Below are 14804 nucleotides of genomic sequence, written 5' to 3'. Positions count from 1 at the left end.
TATACATTCACTGACTCATAATCTTTTGATTCTAGCCAAATGAAGCCCTCAATTTCCCACCAGGAGATGATAAGGTGGTTCTGTGCCAAAACACACACACATTCGAGCTGTCCCAATGCTTTCATATTTTATTTTCAAGTATAAAGGTTCAGTTGGAGAAGGGAGCCAGGGTCACAGGCAGTGGGCAAGGGGTCCAGAAGCCCAGGTGGAGGTGGAGGTGTGGGCCAGCAGGCTCCCAGATGCCATGGCCAGTCCCATATGCCCTGTCTGTGCCTGGGAACCCTCTGCTGGCTGCCAAGAGGCCGAGGTAGCTGTGAGAAGAGTGAGGCGTGGGGTGGAGGGCATGGACTCACATCACCGCACAACACTGGCACGTCTTTTGCTTAGGGCCACTTGCCTCTTCACCCTCGGGCGGAGCAGAGGGCTCGGGCTGCTGGGCAGGTGCATAGGTGGGCACGGGGTGGGCACTGGGGTTGGCCTTCGGCTCCTCCACCGGAAGCAGTGGCTGGCACTCGGTGGGCTGCTCGGGAGCTGGGGTCTCTGCCAGGAGGGGTGTGGCATCCCCTGAGGGGTCCTGGCCCTCAGCAGGGGTTGGAGGCTTCACTGCTTCCTCCTCCGGCGGGCCTTCCTGCTTCTCCTGGGACTGCTGTGGTCCTTCCTCCTCCGGCCTTAGCTCTTCCTTGGCCCCCAGGGCAGCCCCTGCCTCACTCACCTCCTCTGCCTGACCTTCTTCTCCAATTCCAGGCTTTCTCTGCTCTTCTGGACTCACATCTTCCTTGACCTCTTGGCTCTTCTCTGCCTCCAACGGCTCCTCACCTGCTGTTCTCTCTGCCTCCAATGGCTCCTCACCTCCTGTTCTCTCTGCCTCCAACGGCTCCTCATCTCCTTTTTTCTCTTCATCCCGTGGCTCCTCAGCTCTTGTTCTCTCTACTGTTAGTGATCCCTCACCCTCCGTCCTCTCTGTCGTCAATGGTTCTTCAGTCGCCTCTAGCTTTCCTTCATCTCCCTTCTTCTCCACAACCTGCGCCTCCTCAACTCCCTTCTCCTCTGCCCCGAGCGTTTCCTCACCTCGTTCCTTCTCAGGCCTCAATGACCCCTCAGCTGCCTTGCTTTCTACTCCCAGTGGCTCCTCAACTTCCTTCTCCGCCTCCAGCTTTTCCTCACCTCCACGCTGTTCTGTTCCCAATGGCTCCTCGCCTCTTTCCCTCTCTGCCCTCAAAGGTCCCTTCGTTTCCTCACTTTCTGCTGGCAGTGCTTCCTCATCGCCTTCCCTCTCTGTCTCCCCCTTTCCCTCCCCTCCTCTCCTCTCTGGCTTCAAGGGCTCCTGCCTTTCTTTCTTCTCCGTCACCAGCGACATCTCTACTCCTTCCCACTCCGCCCCTGCCTTTCCCTCTGCCTTTTCCTCACCTCCTTTCTTCCATGTGCCCAGGGACTCCTCTGCCTGTCTCCTCTCCATTTCCCAGGTTTCCTCGCCTCCCGGCCTCCCCACCCCCAGAGGACTCTCCTCTCCTCCCTCCTTCCCTAGGCCCCTCGGCCCTTCCAACCCTTCCACCAGCAGTTCCTCCCAGTCCTCGCTGAGGGTCACTCTCTCCACCCAAATAAAGGACCCCTCCTCTCCTCCAGAGCCCCCCTGCCTGAAGCCATCAGGGCTGCCCCTGGGGGGCCCTTCCCCTTTTCCAGAAGCTGCTCCCTCTAGTCCCTCCTGGAGCCTCGGGGAGCTGGTCTGCGCCGTCTGTGGGCCCCTGCCGGCCTCCCCTGAAGCCTCTGAGTCGCTGCCCTCTGTGCCGCCCACCCCTTCCCAGACCACCTCCACAACACCCCTGTCCTCCTTCACCCAGGACGGGAGCTCGGGACGGCTGGCTTCCAGCCTGTCCCCAATGGCCTCCAGCACCATCTCCTCTACCTTAGCCTCCAGCTCTGGGCCCGTGGCCCCCCTGGCACAGTCCTCTGTAGCCCTCAGCCCTTCCCATACCACCTGTACCACACCCCCTCCTTTGGCCTCACCCACCCCCCCATACGCTGCTGTCACCCCCTGATTGTGCTCCTGCTCCAGAGGGGGGCTGGGCCTGGGGCAGGGGCCATTGGCTTCTGAGGAGACCCCTGCTGCCCCAGGGACCTGCCTCAGGGCTGGCAGAACCCCAACAGCCTCATCTCTGGGCTCAGTCAGGGACTCCAGGGATGTGCCCACTGTTTCTGCTGGCAAAGAGGCTCTCTTGTTCAGATCAGTCTGACCTGGGGAAGTCAGGGGAAGGCAGAAGAGAGGGAAGGTGACAGGGTGAGATTCAGGCCACCCAGATGCAGGTCCCTCCTCTTGGGAACCCCAGACCTAGGGGCAAAAATACCCACCTTCAGTACCTGCCTCCACAGTGGGCTGGGAGAGTGGACGAGGACCCTGCAGGAATAACAGAGCCAAGGTCAGGCCATCCCATGTCTTCACTTCTGGCCTCCTGCATGCCAGTACCCCCTCCCCTGCTCAAACACCCTCCATGGCTCCCCATTACCTTCAGTACCAAACCGTCTACTGCATCTCAGCCTTCCTCATCCATCTTACTGCCCTCTGCTCCAGGGCCTTGTGCACAGGTGCTTAATACTGTGTCATGCAGCTAATATTCTATATTGGGCATCTACTGTATTGACAGCTACTGAGATTGCCATAAGGGACACGTAAGCCTTTTGCTATTAGAACAGACACTCCAAACACATTTGGAGGGCAGCCCACTGTGCTGGGACACTGGAGGGCTGAGTCCTTCCCTGAATCTGCCCCTCACTTGCTATGTAACCTTGGAAGAGACGCTGTCACCTCTGGGCCTCTGTTTTCCTGTCCGTAAAATAAGGCACTTGAGCAAGAGATGATGGGCACTTTGATGACCTTTCCTCTGGTTTCCAAGGCACCTGAGGGAGCCAGTCATCTTCCAGAGGCTTTGGCTGCTGATAGGGGTTGACCCCAGGGCTGGCGACAAATTTCCAGCTGCCCACATGGCCCTGCCCCAGCATGCTGTTCCTTCACTGTGTGGCCCGGAGCAGTCTGGCTTGCCAGTGATGTCACTGTTGGCGAGACAGTGACTTCAGGAGGCAAAAATAATACATTCCAGCCCGGCCAGCGTAGCTCAGTGGTTGAGCATCAACCTATGAACCAGAAGGTCACGGTTCGATTCCTGGTCAGGGCACATGCCTGGATTGCAGGCTGAATCCCCAGGGGAGGCATGCATAAGGCAGCTAATCAATGATTCTCTCCCATCTTTGATGTTTCTATCTCTATTTCCCTCTCCCTTCCTCTCTGAAATCAATAAAAATACATTCCCATGGAAGTAGGCAGGTCATAAATACAAATAAATAAACATGTAATGCCAGGGAGTGAGGAATTTGGCAGGAAAAAGAAAAGCAGGATGAGAGGTTTAAGGAGTCCCTGGGAGGTGATGAGGTGCCTTCTTTACTGTAAGTATAAGATGCAGGAGGGCTTCTGGGAAGACATGACATTAAACAGAAACTTGAAAGATGAGAAGAACCAGCCTTGAGTCAAGAGGTGGGGAAGGGCATTCCAGGCAGAGGGAACAGAAAATGCAAAGGCCCTGATGCTGCAATAAGCTAGGCAAGTTCAAGGAACAGAAAAGAGGGTCAGTATGGCTGGAACAGAGTGACGAAGGAAGAGAGAGGAAGATGGGCTCAGGGAGGGGAGCTGGGGACAGCCATACAGAAAGCCTAGGCCAGGCTCCGTGGAACTCCTCACAGTTCTCTGATCCTAATCTCTTTCCAGCCTCCATGCCTTTACAGAGTCTGTCCTCTGCCTGGAATTCCCTTCCCCGCCTGTCTGGCCCTCACCCAGATTCAGCATAAATGTCATTGCCTCCAGGAAGCCTTCCCTGAACCCTCAACCTCACTAAGGTGCTTCCTCTGAGCTCCCTCGTGCCAGGGCTCCCTACTCACAGACTCTTTGCACCCCATCTCCTCATCTGGACTGTGAGCTCCCTTGAGCGAGGAAGCATGCCTTGTGCATCTCTGGCAAGAAAGTTCTGGCTTATATATAAACACACACACACACCTCTTGACTCAAGGCTGGCTCTTCTCATCTTTCACACACACACACACACACCTCTTGACTCAAGGCTGGCTCTTCTCATCTTTCACACACACACACACACACACACACACACACACACAAACCTAACAAGTGCTTCCCATGCTGATTAACAGATCTTCTCCTCTGTCTTATGACAGGCACTTGGGAGCTAAGGGAAGACATCAGGGAGAGGTGGAGACTATGGAAAACCCACAGCTCCCTGTGACCTGGCACTAATGTGGCAGGATCTTTGGACTCCAGGGTAACCCAGACCGCCAGATTTTACTGTAAAGAATCCTGGCTTTCAAAAGTCTGTGTAGAGCATGTGGATTCTATCTTAATAAAGGCATTACCAAGATGAAAACAAACAAGCAAAAACCCAAACCTGTGTAGATGCCTCAAATTCTAAGCGCATCTCATGGTGACCTGTTCCCACCTTTGAGACTGGATTCCATGAGCACTCCTCCACATTTCCTGCCTCCTTCCTCATTCGGACCATAAGACGAACTATATATCAAAACATTCTGTTGTGCCTGTTCACAGTGTTAAGCTGAGATCTTGTGGACCCTCCCTCATACCTCTTCCGGTGTGTGCTGATATTCTTTCCAGAGACAGGAAAACTGAGGCTTGGATAAGGAAAATGGCTTGCCCAAGAGCAAAGAAGTAGAGGACCAAGCAACTAAACTGTACTTGCAGCGGTTCTGCTTGGAGCCCTGTGGCCACCCCCTCCCCAACCATTTGCTCTTCCTCACCTGTCGGCGCCAGGTGGGCCTGCCAGAGGGCTTGTGCTGGGCACCTGTGGACGCACTTTGCAACAGCTGCAGCTGAGATTGGAGTCTGGAAGAAAGGGGGCTGCTGGGAGGCGAGTCCCCAGGTTCAATGGATCCCTCCCACCCCCTGTCTCAATTTGCCACTTCCTGGGAGTGGCCAAGGCGGCAGGCAGGGACCCCAACTCACGTGAACAAGCTGTCCTCCAGGTTCCGGATGCGGTCCTGCGCTTGGCCCTCGGGGGTCTGGGGGTCCTGCAAGGTGGCTTCCTCCGGTCCCTCGGGTCCCTCAGCCCCGTCCATTAGCCACCGCTCCCGAAGAGACTTCCTCTGGGCATGGAAAGGGGCTCCAGCTGGCCATATGGACTTCCCTGCCCTGTGCAGGGTCCTCCCCCCCCCCCCCGCCCCCACCCCCGGAGGCTGGGCAGATTTCTCATAGCCCCACAATGACTCAGATGGGACAGACATTTCTCCTCAGACTGGATACACGCCCTCATTGCTGCCTCAACACTACGAGTGGGTGAGACACCCCGTTACCAGCCCATCGCTTCCCCGGGCTGCAAAAGGCACCCATCATCCTCCCGAACCCTTCCAGAATAGGACAAACTTCCCCAAAGGTGCAATCAGTCTCTTCTGGCCCCTCCCTACCGCAAAGTTGGACAAGCACTTTCACTGTCCCCATTCCCTTCCCGAAGATGGCACGAGTGTCCCCTTCACCACCATCACCTATTCTCACACATAGGGAAAGACAGCCGCCCCCAAAGCTGGAACCAGTGCCCCCAACTGCACCCCCAAAATGAGACAGTGGCTCCTATGGTCCCGCGAACCGACTCTCACAGGTACCCCCCCACACACACACACACACACGCTCCCTGGCCCAGGCTGGGCAGGCGTCCCCCCTCGCCACCCACCAACCTTGAGCCGCTCCACGCGGAGTTTCTCCTCCTCCAGCTCCCCGCGCGCCGCACGGATCTCTTCCTGCAGCCGCCGCTTCTCCTGCGCACAGAGGATGGAGCTGCCCGCCGGCCGGGTGGGACCACCTCCTCCCCTTTGGCCCTCCCTCCTCCGCGGGACTCGCGGGGGCTCCCGGGGCTGCAGGGCGGCGGGGCGCACGCGGGCCGGGGCGGGGAGGGGGCTGCGGAGGCGCTGACTCAGCAGCGGGGAGGGCGGGGCGGGGGCGTGGCCTGCCGCGCCCGGATTCTGCGGAAGCCTGGCCCTCCAGGATGGGGGTCTGTCATGGGGGCGGGGCGAACCTTGGAATGGACACCTAGAGGGGAGACAGAGCTCTGGGGTTTGGGGTTAAGAGAGACGGGGTTCAGGGATGGGGGTCAGATAAGGGGATCAAAGGAAGGGGGCTGATGAGATGAGGGTCCGGAGGAGTGGTGATGAGACAGAGGAACTGGGGAGCGGAGGGGCCTGAGGATCTAGGTGGGGCACCCCAGGCGGGGCAGAAGCTGCTTCCCCACTTCACCCCGCTACTCCAGTTCCCCGGGATGGGAGGGAGGCATAGTCACGGGGGTTCAGCGAGACTGGGCTGTGGAGACGGGGTCCAGAGAGATGGAGGTGCAGAAGTGGGGGACAGAGAGATGGGGGTTAGTGAGATGGGGGTTCAGAAAGAGGAGGTCACATATATGGGGCCAGAAGCCTGGGGTCCAAAGAAATGAACCCCCATATTTAGATATGGGGGTGCAGAGAGATGAGGATCCAGAGATGAGGGATGAGAGAGATGGCAGTTAGTGAGGTGCAGGTCTGAGAGATGAGGTACAGACATGGGGGTCAGAATGATGGGGGCTCAGAGAGATGGGGTCCAGAGATATGAAAATTTCGATATGGGGTTCAGAGATGAAAATCCATAAATGAGGTATCAGAGAGATGGGGGTCTGAGAAGTGGGGTTTACACATGGGATGTTTGCGAGATCGGGGTTCAAAAATGGAGCATCAGGTGATGCAGATTCTGGAAGTGCAGGGTTGTAGCCTCACCAATTTGAGGGTGGCGGTGACCAGACAGGGGAGCTAGGGAGTGGAGGCCTGGGGATTTAGATGGGGCGTCCCAGGCAGAGCTGGAGCAGAGGGTGCTGCTCCCCAACTTCACAGCGCTAGGCCAGCTCCCCGGGATAGAAGGGGAGAAAGAAGCCTAAGACTGGGGCTGTCTGTCCAGGGCGCTGGGCCAGGCTCACCCAGAGGGCGTCACTTACCGCGATGACCTCTAGTCGCTGCCGGTAGAGGGAGCTCTCGGCCATGGGTCTGTGGGGAGAGGGCAGGGGCTTCGGAGAGGGTCTCCCAGGGCCCCACCATCAGCAAGCTGACCTCGTGAATGACCCTCTCTAACCCAAGATCCCTTCGCTGCTCGGAAAACAACTAGAGCCCAGCATTTTCTCTCTTTCCCCTTTGCACATGGGAGGAGTTGGGGCAAAGGATAGGTAGGAGTCCTGTGAGGAGGCAGGAGCAGAGACCATGACAGGTTGAGCTAAAGCCCTTCCAAAGTCTGACATCACCTCTCTGAGCCTCAGTTTCCTCATCTGTAAAATGGACCTGGATAGCTTGACCCTGACCTTGCAGAGAGATGCCCTAACAAGGAAGTATCCATGCAGGGGAAACGTAGTACTCCAAAAACAGTAGCATAGTTTATTATTCATAATACCTTTAATAATTCCCATGACTGATAATGCTTATGATGAATTATAATAACCATTTCCAGTCCATCCTACAGAAATTCTCGAGTCCCTCCAGACCTCCAACATGCTGTGTCTCTTTCAGATTCCACACCCTCTCTGGACTTTGGCTCCTACCCAGGATCCCTTAAGCTCTGGGGGAGACGGCGGGGGTGGAGGGAGGGAGTCTGGGGAGAGAAGTGTCCATCCCACCACTGTGGACACTCACCATTGCCATGGTAACTCCAGAGCAGCCTTCTCCACCTGCCAACCCCCACCCCCAGGGGGCAAGGGTCAGCAAGTCATGCTGCTTAGCCCTGGACTCTGAGCTGAAAAAAGGGGAGGAGGATTTGCTATTTAAGGTTTAACCTGAGATACTGTCATCATTGTCCTCCTTGCAGCATCCCAGGATCCCGGTTCACAGCCTCCCGGGCCGCCCCTGGCCCCATCTGGAAGCTGGGAACTGACTGTGGTCCTGCAGGGCACTTAGGAGGCAGTCTTCGCTGTACCCACCTATCATCATGGACATACACTGAGCGCTAACTATGTGCGGGTGCTTCACAGGCCAGCATCTAGAAGGCTACATCTGCCTGTTGTTCTCTACACTTAGCCCAGGGCACACACAGGGCAAGCCCTCCAACATTTATTAATTTGAGCACTAGCACTTTTGGGTGAGTGTTAGCCTCATTGCCCAAACTCAAGCAGGGCCTTCCAGATCTCTGGTCACACCATGCAGCTATAATCTCAGCACATATTTAGCACTTCCTATATATAGTGCTCTAAGTGCTCTGTGGGGCTTCCAATCGGCTACCACAGCCACCTCCCCCTCCCGCTCTCTGCCCTGATCTTGAGACACTGTAGTCAACTCTGCTGAGTTGATATTCCAACTGAGAATAAAATCACCCAACCATTACCTAGTGCATACCATGTGCCAGGTGCTGTGAAATGCTTTGCCTATATAATTCATTGGGTCTTTCCAAAGATCCTAGGAGGTAAATAGTATTCTTGTCCCCATTTTACGGATGGGGAAACTGAGGCTCTAAGAAGTGGCAAAAAGACTTGCCCAAGGTCACTCACTGAGTCAGGATTGGAACTGGAAGCTCTCAGGCCCCAAACTAGGAGCCCTGGGGGAGAGAGGAGGGTCCAGGCACCCTGTCTTGGCAGCCAGGAGACCAGAGATCAGCCTGGGGGTCTGCGATTTCAGTTGGGGCAGGGGGTTGAAGTCATGGTTTGCAGGAAGGCCAGACCCTCTGCTAAATAGGTTTGCCCCTGAGGGAGGGCTGAAGTCCCCCCTCTGCTGTCCCACCCCCAAGATGTAATCTCCTGGCCTCTTCCTTGCTGGGGGGGGGATCAGGTTCCCGTTGCTAGGCAACCAGGTTTGTAGTTGGTGAATAATGCAATGGGAGACCCAAAAGAGTGAGGAAACCAAATTGGGGTCCCTGGGGGGAGCCCATTTTCCAGAATTTTTTACAAACCTCTGGAGCCCCTTCACCCTCCTCCTTTAAAAGGCCCTCACACTTCAAATATTAACATACTGTGTACATGCATTTGATATTGTTTATCTCTAACTCTACAAGAACAGGGTTCATAGCGATGGCCTGTTGCCACCAGGAATAGTTGGTAGCCATTTCATTAAGCAGGTGATCATTTCAATTTTGCCATCATCTTTCCCAGTTTAGGAACTATTAACTTTTTCTGTTGGTTTTCAAACATTTCCTCCCACCATAGCCGCTGAGGGGTGTTCCTAGAGGCAAAAGGGAGCAGTGAGGAGCCCTGTCATTCCCACCCAACCCCCACCCCAGTCATAGCCCCACCCCCAGGCTGGACTTTGGGCTTGAAGCCTCCGAGCAGAAAATCCCCCCAAAACGGGGGTGGAGGTTCACTTCTCCCACCCAACTCTCTGGGGAGGGGTTCATCGGAGAGCCTTCGAGGTTGGCTGCTGGCCTCCCTCCACTTCCCCTGGCCTTCTTAGGAAAGGCCATCTGGGGCTCTCACCCCAATGGAAAGGTCAGCGTCCCCAGTGAGCCCCTCCCAGGCCCTGCCCACCTGCCCCCCTGACCCTGGACACTTACATGGGTGTGGCCGGAGACCACACCTGGCTCTGCAGGGCCATCTCTGCCCAGCAGCCCACGTTCTGGTCTCAGATGTCCGAGATCAGGACTCACTGCCTGCTTGCCTGCCTGAAGGTGCCCTGGATGGAGGCTGTGACTTGGCTGGCAGGAGTGGGGGGGCTGCGGTCAGGCACCGGGAGAGCTGGTCCAGCTGGTTTGGGCTGGGAGGCGGGAGGTGCATGGGGTGAGGGGGGCTGGGGGCTGGCGGGCAGTTCTGGGGAGGTACTATCAGCTGTCCTGATAAATTATTTACCAGCTACTGGCCTCCTTGCTGCACTGGGCTGCCTCCCGGCAAACATGCTCTCACATGCCTGGTGGGGCATGTGGGCCAGAGTGGGGAGTCGCAGACCCTCCTTGGAGAATGGTGCCTCCACTTGGCGTGCCAGACAACTCAACTCCAGTCTGCCCACTATGGGTCCCTCACATGTGAGCATCATTGCACACCATCCATGCTGGCTATTCTTGCACACTACTTACTGCCCTCCCTTCTTGGACCCTGGCTCTGGGGTGGGGAGGGAGGGACTAATCCAGCTAGAGGATTCTGAGCTCTGTGGGAATCGGGAGACCTGGGCTCTGGGTAACGCTAGGCAACTCGCCTCAGGTTTCTAGGCCTCAGTTTCCCCTTTTGTGAAATGTGAGAATTAGATTAAGTGGCCTCCAGGGCACTGGACCCTTAGATGCTGTAACAATTAGGGGTGGGTTCGTGATGAGGAAGGTCCAGAGAACTTTCCACCTAAATCTTGAGGGTCTCTATTTGGCACCCCCATGCCATTCTTAAAGTGCCAGCAGCCCCTTTCTACTCTGCTGGCTGGTCTCCCATAGTCTCCAGTGCTTCCCCTAACTGCACAGCCTTGGTCACACTGTGCAATTCCAAGACATGAGCCTCAAGGAGAAAGGTCCTTGCCTGACCACGCTGCTCTGGAGAGCACACTTCAGCAAAGACCCTCCCACGGAGCAAAGAGAAGGTGCCCACACCCTCACTTCCCTCTCCTAGTTCCTATTCGGGGTACTTGGGACCGCCAAACTCCTTGCCCCAATGTTAGTGTTCTTTTTAAATAAAAGAAGGAAGAGTTTTTTAAAAATATATTTTTTATTTATTTCAAAGAGGAAGGGAGAGAGAGAGAGAGAGAGAGAGAGAGAGAGAGAGAGATACAACAGTGATGAGAGGGAATCATTGATCAGCTGCCTCTGCCTCCTGCACGGGATCCCCAACTGGGGATTGAGCCCGCAACCAAGGCATGTGCCCCAATGGGTATCGAACCCACGACCTTCTGGTTCACAGGTAGATGCTCAACCACTGAGCCATGCTGGCTGGACTTTTTGTTTTTTGGTGTTTTTTTTTCAATCCTCACCTGAAGATTTTCCTTTTCTTTAAAAAAAAAAAATATCTTTATTGATTTTAGAGAGGAAGAGAGAGAGAAACATCAATGATGAGAGAATCATTGATCGGCTGCCTCCTGCACGCCCCCTACTGGGGATTGAGCCCGCAACCCGGGCATATACCCTTGACAGGAATCGACCCCAGGACCCTTCAATTCGCAGGCCGACGCTCTATCCACTGAGCCAAACCATTTAGGGCGAGGATATTCTTTTCTGGATTTTTAGAGAGAGAGGAAGTGAGAGGAAGAGAAACAGCGATCGGTTGCCTCCCATATGCGCTCCAATCGGGGCTTGAACCCACACCTAGGTATGTTCCCTGACTGGGAACCAAATCTAAAACCTTTTGGTGTATGGGACAACACTCTAACCAACACTCGAGCCACCCAGCCAGGGCTGCCGCAGTGGTCTTGAGCTCACTGAGAAAGCTTTCCGTTTCCCGAAGGCAAGCCACGCAGCTAGGGTGGCCTCACCCTGCCGCTTCACTGTACCCTGACCTCAGAAGTGGCCAAGAACAGCGTGGGGATAAGGGTGAGGAAAGAGCTTGAGCATGTAAGACAGGGTCCCAAGGCACATGCACAAGGTTCCTTGCTATGCAGGGCAGAGTTGGAGGTGGGAAGCAAAGGGGGCCAGACTGAGGACTGGGGTTTCCCTGTACCCCATATTCTAGTACAAAACTCCTAGGAATTAAAAATGTCCATTAAAGTGGGGGGGGGGGGGCAATGGGGGGATAAGGACACATATGTAATACCTTAATCAATAAAGAAATTTTTTTTAAAAAGAAAAGAAATAGATTCCTAATCTGTTAAAGGCAAAGAAGGGATATTTTCAGTTACTTCAATATTGTCAGTGTTTTATTTTTATCTGAAAATTAAAAAGTATGATTTTTTTATTGTATACAACCATTTCAAAGAGTAAAAAATAATTACCATGCATTCCTTATCCAAAAGAGACTTAGGGAATAGTTGTATTAAGAGTTATTTGTAGATTATCATAATGAATAACTCATTTTAAAAAATGTCCATTAAACCTGGCCTTCTAGGTCATTCTAAAAGTATATTTGCCATGATATGAAGAGAGAACATATTTTTAAAATTGGTTTTTAATTGTGGTAAAATACACATAAAATTTCTCATTAGTGACATTTGGTCCATTCACAATATTGTGCAGTCTTTACCACTATCTAAATTCCAGGACTTTTTCATCACCCCAAAGGAAATCCTGCCCCCCTGAGCAGCCACTCCCCATTCTCTCTCCCCAGCCTCTGGCAACCACCAACCTGCTTTCTGTTTCTCTGGATTTGCCTGTCCTGGAAATTTTATATCAATGGAATCATATAACATGTGGCCTTTTGTGTCTGGCTTCTTTCACTCAGCACACTGTTGTAGTATAAATAAGTGCTTTATTCCTTTTTATGGCTGAATAATATTCCACTGTATGGATGGACCACGTTTTATTTATCAATTCAGTGTTAATGGATATATGGGTTGTTCTCACCTTTCAGAGGCAAGAATATATTTCATTTAAGTGCTTGTAGTTTGATTTTATAAATGTAATAACAACAATAATAATTATATAAAAGGAGCCACTTTAAAATGGAGCCAGAGCTGCCACCCTAAAGGAACTGCCTTGCATGTCTTTCCCCCTCAAACCTTTGGACTGTTAAAACAGAGCAAAAGCCCTGGCTGATTTGGTTCAGCAGATAGAGCAGCGGTTTCTCAACCTGTGGTCGCGACCCCTTTGGGGGTCGAACGACCCTTTCACAGGGGTCGCCTAAGACCATCGGAAAACACATATATAATTACATATTGTTTTTGTGATTAATCACTATGCTTTAATTATGTTCAATTTGTAACAATGAAAATACATCCTGCATATCAGATATTTACATTACGATTCATGACAGTAGCAAAATTACAGTTATGAAGTAGCAACGAAAATAATTTTATGGGTGGGGCTCACCACAACATGAGGAACTGTATTAAAGGGTCGCGACATTAGGAAGGTTGAGAACCACAGGGATAGAGTGTCAGCCTATGGTCTGAAGGGTCCCAGGTTTGATTTTGGTCAAGGGCACATGCCTGGGTTTCGGCTCAATCCCCAGTAGGGGGCGAGCAGGAGGCAGCCGATCAATGATTCTCTCTCATCATTGATGTTTCTACCTCTAGCTCTCCCTTCCTCTCTGAAATCAATAAAGATATATTAAAAGAAAAAAACCAACAGGACAAAATAACCTTCAGACTGGGCCTAAAGCAACATTGTGCCCCAAGGAACTGTTTGCAAAGATAACAAGAAAGCAGGTATATGACTACTGAACAAATGACTACAGGACTGAAAATTTAAAACATAGTTTGGAATTAGTATCACTATGTCAGCTCATCTGCACCAATAGAAATGCATTTCTTTTGTTGCTAGAATTGTTCACCTTCCCTTTCTCATAAATTTCCCTTGCCTTTGTCTCCTAATCAGAACACTGGTTGGGTTTCTGTCTGAATCAGTGCTTCCCAAATGCCTATTCTGTTGGATCTCAAATAAATGCTTGTTGCTTCTCACGTTGGCCCTTATTTCCAGGTTAACAATGTTATAATTTAGATGTATAGTACATAGGCTTTCCTTTGTACTCTTGTCCTGGATTCCACATTGAGGCACGACTCTTTATAATTGTGTCTGTCTCTCAATTTCAAACTCAACAGCGAATGTGCAAGTCTGATTCATTTCCTTATTCCCAACATTGATGCAGGCCTAGTAAGTATCATGCAATAATAATTCTTAAGCAACTGCTGTGTGTTAAGCACTGTTCTAGGCATGGGGTGTTGGGTATAGAGGTGAGCAAGACAAACCAAAAAGTAACGTGGCTCACCTTCTATTGGGGGGAGATAGATAATATACAATTAACAAGTAAATACAGGCAATTGCTGATAACTGCAATACAGGGTGAGTTACAGAAAACAACAGGGTAGAGTTATGGAAAAGGGCTGTTTGTGATATAGGCTAGATGACCAGGGACCACTTGTCTGAAGAAGTGGCATTTGAGCCAGACTTAAATAGTAGAAGCCAACCATGTAATGAGTCATTCCAGGAAGAAGGAAAGACAAGTGCAAAGGCCCTGAGGTGGCAATACAGGGAAGCACAAGGCTAGAACAAATGCATGATCGAGGGAGAGAATGTTATGAGACCTGAGAAGTGGGCAGAGCCTTTGGCCTGGGGTAGGGAGCTTGAATTTTTCTTCTAAGTTTGGTGGAGAGCCATTGGAGGAAGGTGAAGTGGCTGGGATGAGAGTGAAGTGGACAACTTCAGAATGTTTTGAAGGCAGAGCCAACAGATCCAACAGCAATCCAATCCAGATGAATTGAAGGGAGGAGGGTGGCTGAGGGAAAGAGAGAAATTGAGGCCGACACCTAGGTTTGGGGCATGAGAATCGGAATGGGTGAGTTGCCATGCATAGGGAGGAGTAGAGTTGGAAGAAACCAAGAGTTCAGTTTGAAAGTGTTCAGTTTGACATGTCTATTAGACTGGAAACTGTTGGCTGTAAATCCCAAATCCTGGGGAAACGTCAAAGCTAGAGTTGTAAACTTGGGATTCAGCAGCAGAGAGATGGTGTTTAAAGCATGAGACTGGGATTTGTGAGGGTCCCGGTGCTAGCAGGAAAGAGATTGTGCGCTCAAACTGAGTAATGGATGAGAAATTAATAGAGTCGGTTTACAGAGGTGCAGGGAGACAATCAAAGCATTGTTCACACCCTGGCTTAGAAGCCAGGAGCTCATACCACGCCTTGGCCTTCGAGAGAGGGGGACAGAGAGGAGAGAGAGAGGGATTGAGAGAGAGCTACCAAGCTGTGCAG

At 52.4% G+C, this 14804-nt stretch overlaps 1 protein-coding gene across 1 annotated transcript; it reads right to left on the bottom strand.

The window, feature by feature from the left end:
- Positions 1 to 108: 108 nt before the first annotated feature.
- Positions 109 to 9655, bottom strand: PALM3 (paralemmin 3). Its single transcript, XM_070416185.1, has 7 exons — positions 9548 to 9655; positions 7020 to 7068; positions 5740 to 5820; positions 5015 to 5154; positions 4810 to 4894; positions 2347 to 2392; positions 109 to 2232 (listed from the first exon to the last, which is right to left on the bottom strand). The coding sequence occupies exons 1-7, from the start codon at positions 9586 to 9588 to the stop codon at positions 350 to 352; spliced, it is 2325 nt and encodes a 774-aa protein (XP_070272286.1). The 5' UTR covers positions 9589 to 9655; the 3' UTR covers positions 109 to 349.
- Between the last annotated feature and the right edge of the window lie 5149 nt (positions 9656 to 14804).

This window comes from Myotis yumanensis, unplaced genomic scaffold, assembly GCF_028538775.1.
Source record: "Myotis yumanensis isolate MYYU_CA2020_CCGP unplaced genomic scaffold, mMyoYum1.0.hap1 SCAF_5, whole genome shotgun sequence".
Taxonomy (NCBI): domain Eukaryota; kingdom Metazoa; phylum Chordata; class Mammalia; order Chiroptera; family Vespertilionidae; genus Myotis; species Myotis yumanensis.
The sequence above is the reverse complement of the archived record's forward strand: the minus strand, read 5'-3'. Positions and strand labels throughout refer to the sequence as shown.

Bases quoted from the DNA above. Each gene is read 5' to 3' on its own strand.
- PALM3 (XM_070416185.1), bottom strand. From the start codon at position 9,588: ATGGCCCTGCAGAGCCAGGTGTGGTCTCCGGCCACACCCAT. The intron at 2,393-4,809 runs GTGAGGAAGAGC...TTATTCCTGCAG, and splicing joins GGCCCACCTGGCGCCGACAG to GGTCCTCGTCCACTCTCCCA. The intron at 2,233-2,346 runs GTGGGTATTTTT...TGACTTCCCCAG, and splicing joins TGTGGAGGCAGGTACTGAAG to GTCAGACTGATCTGAACAAG.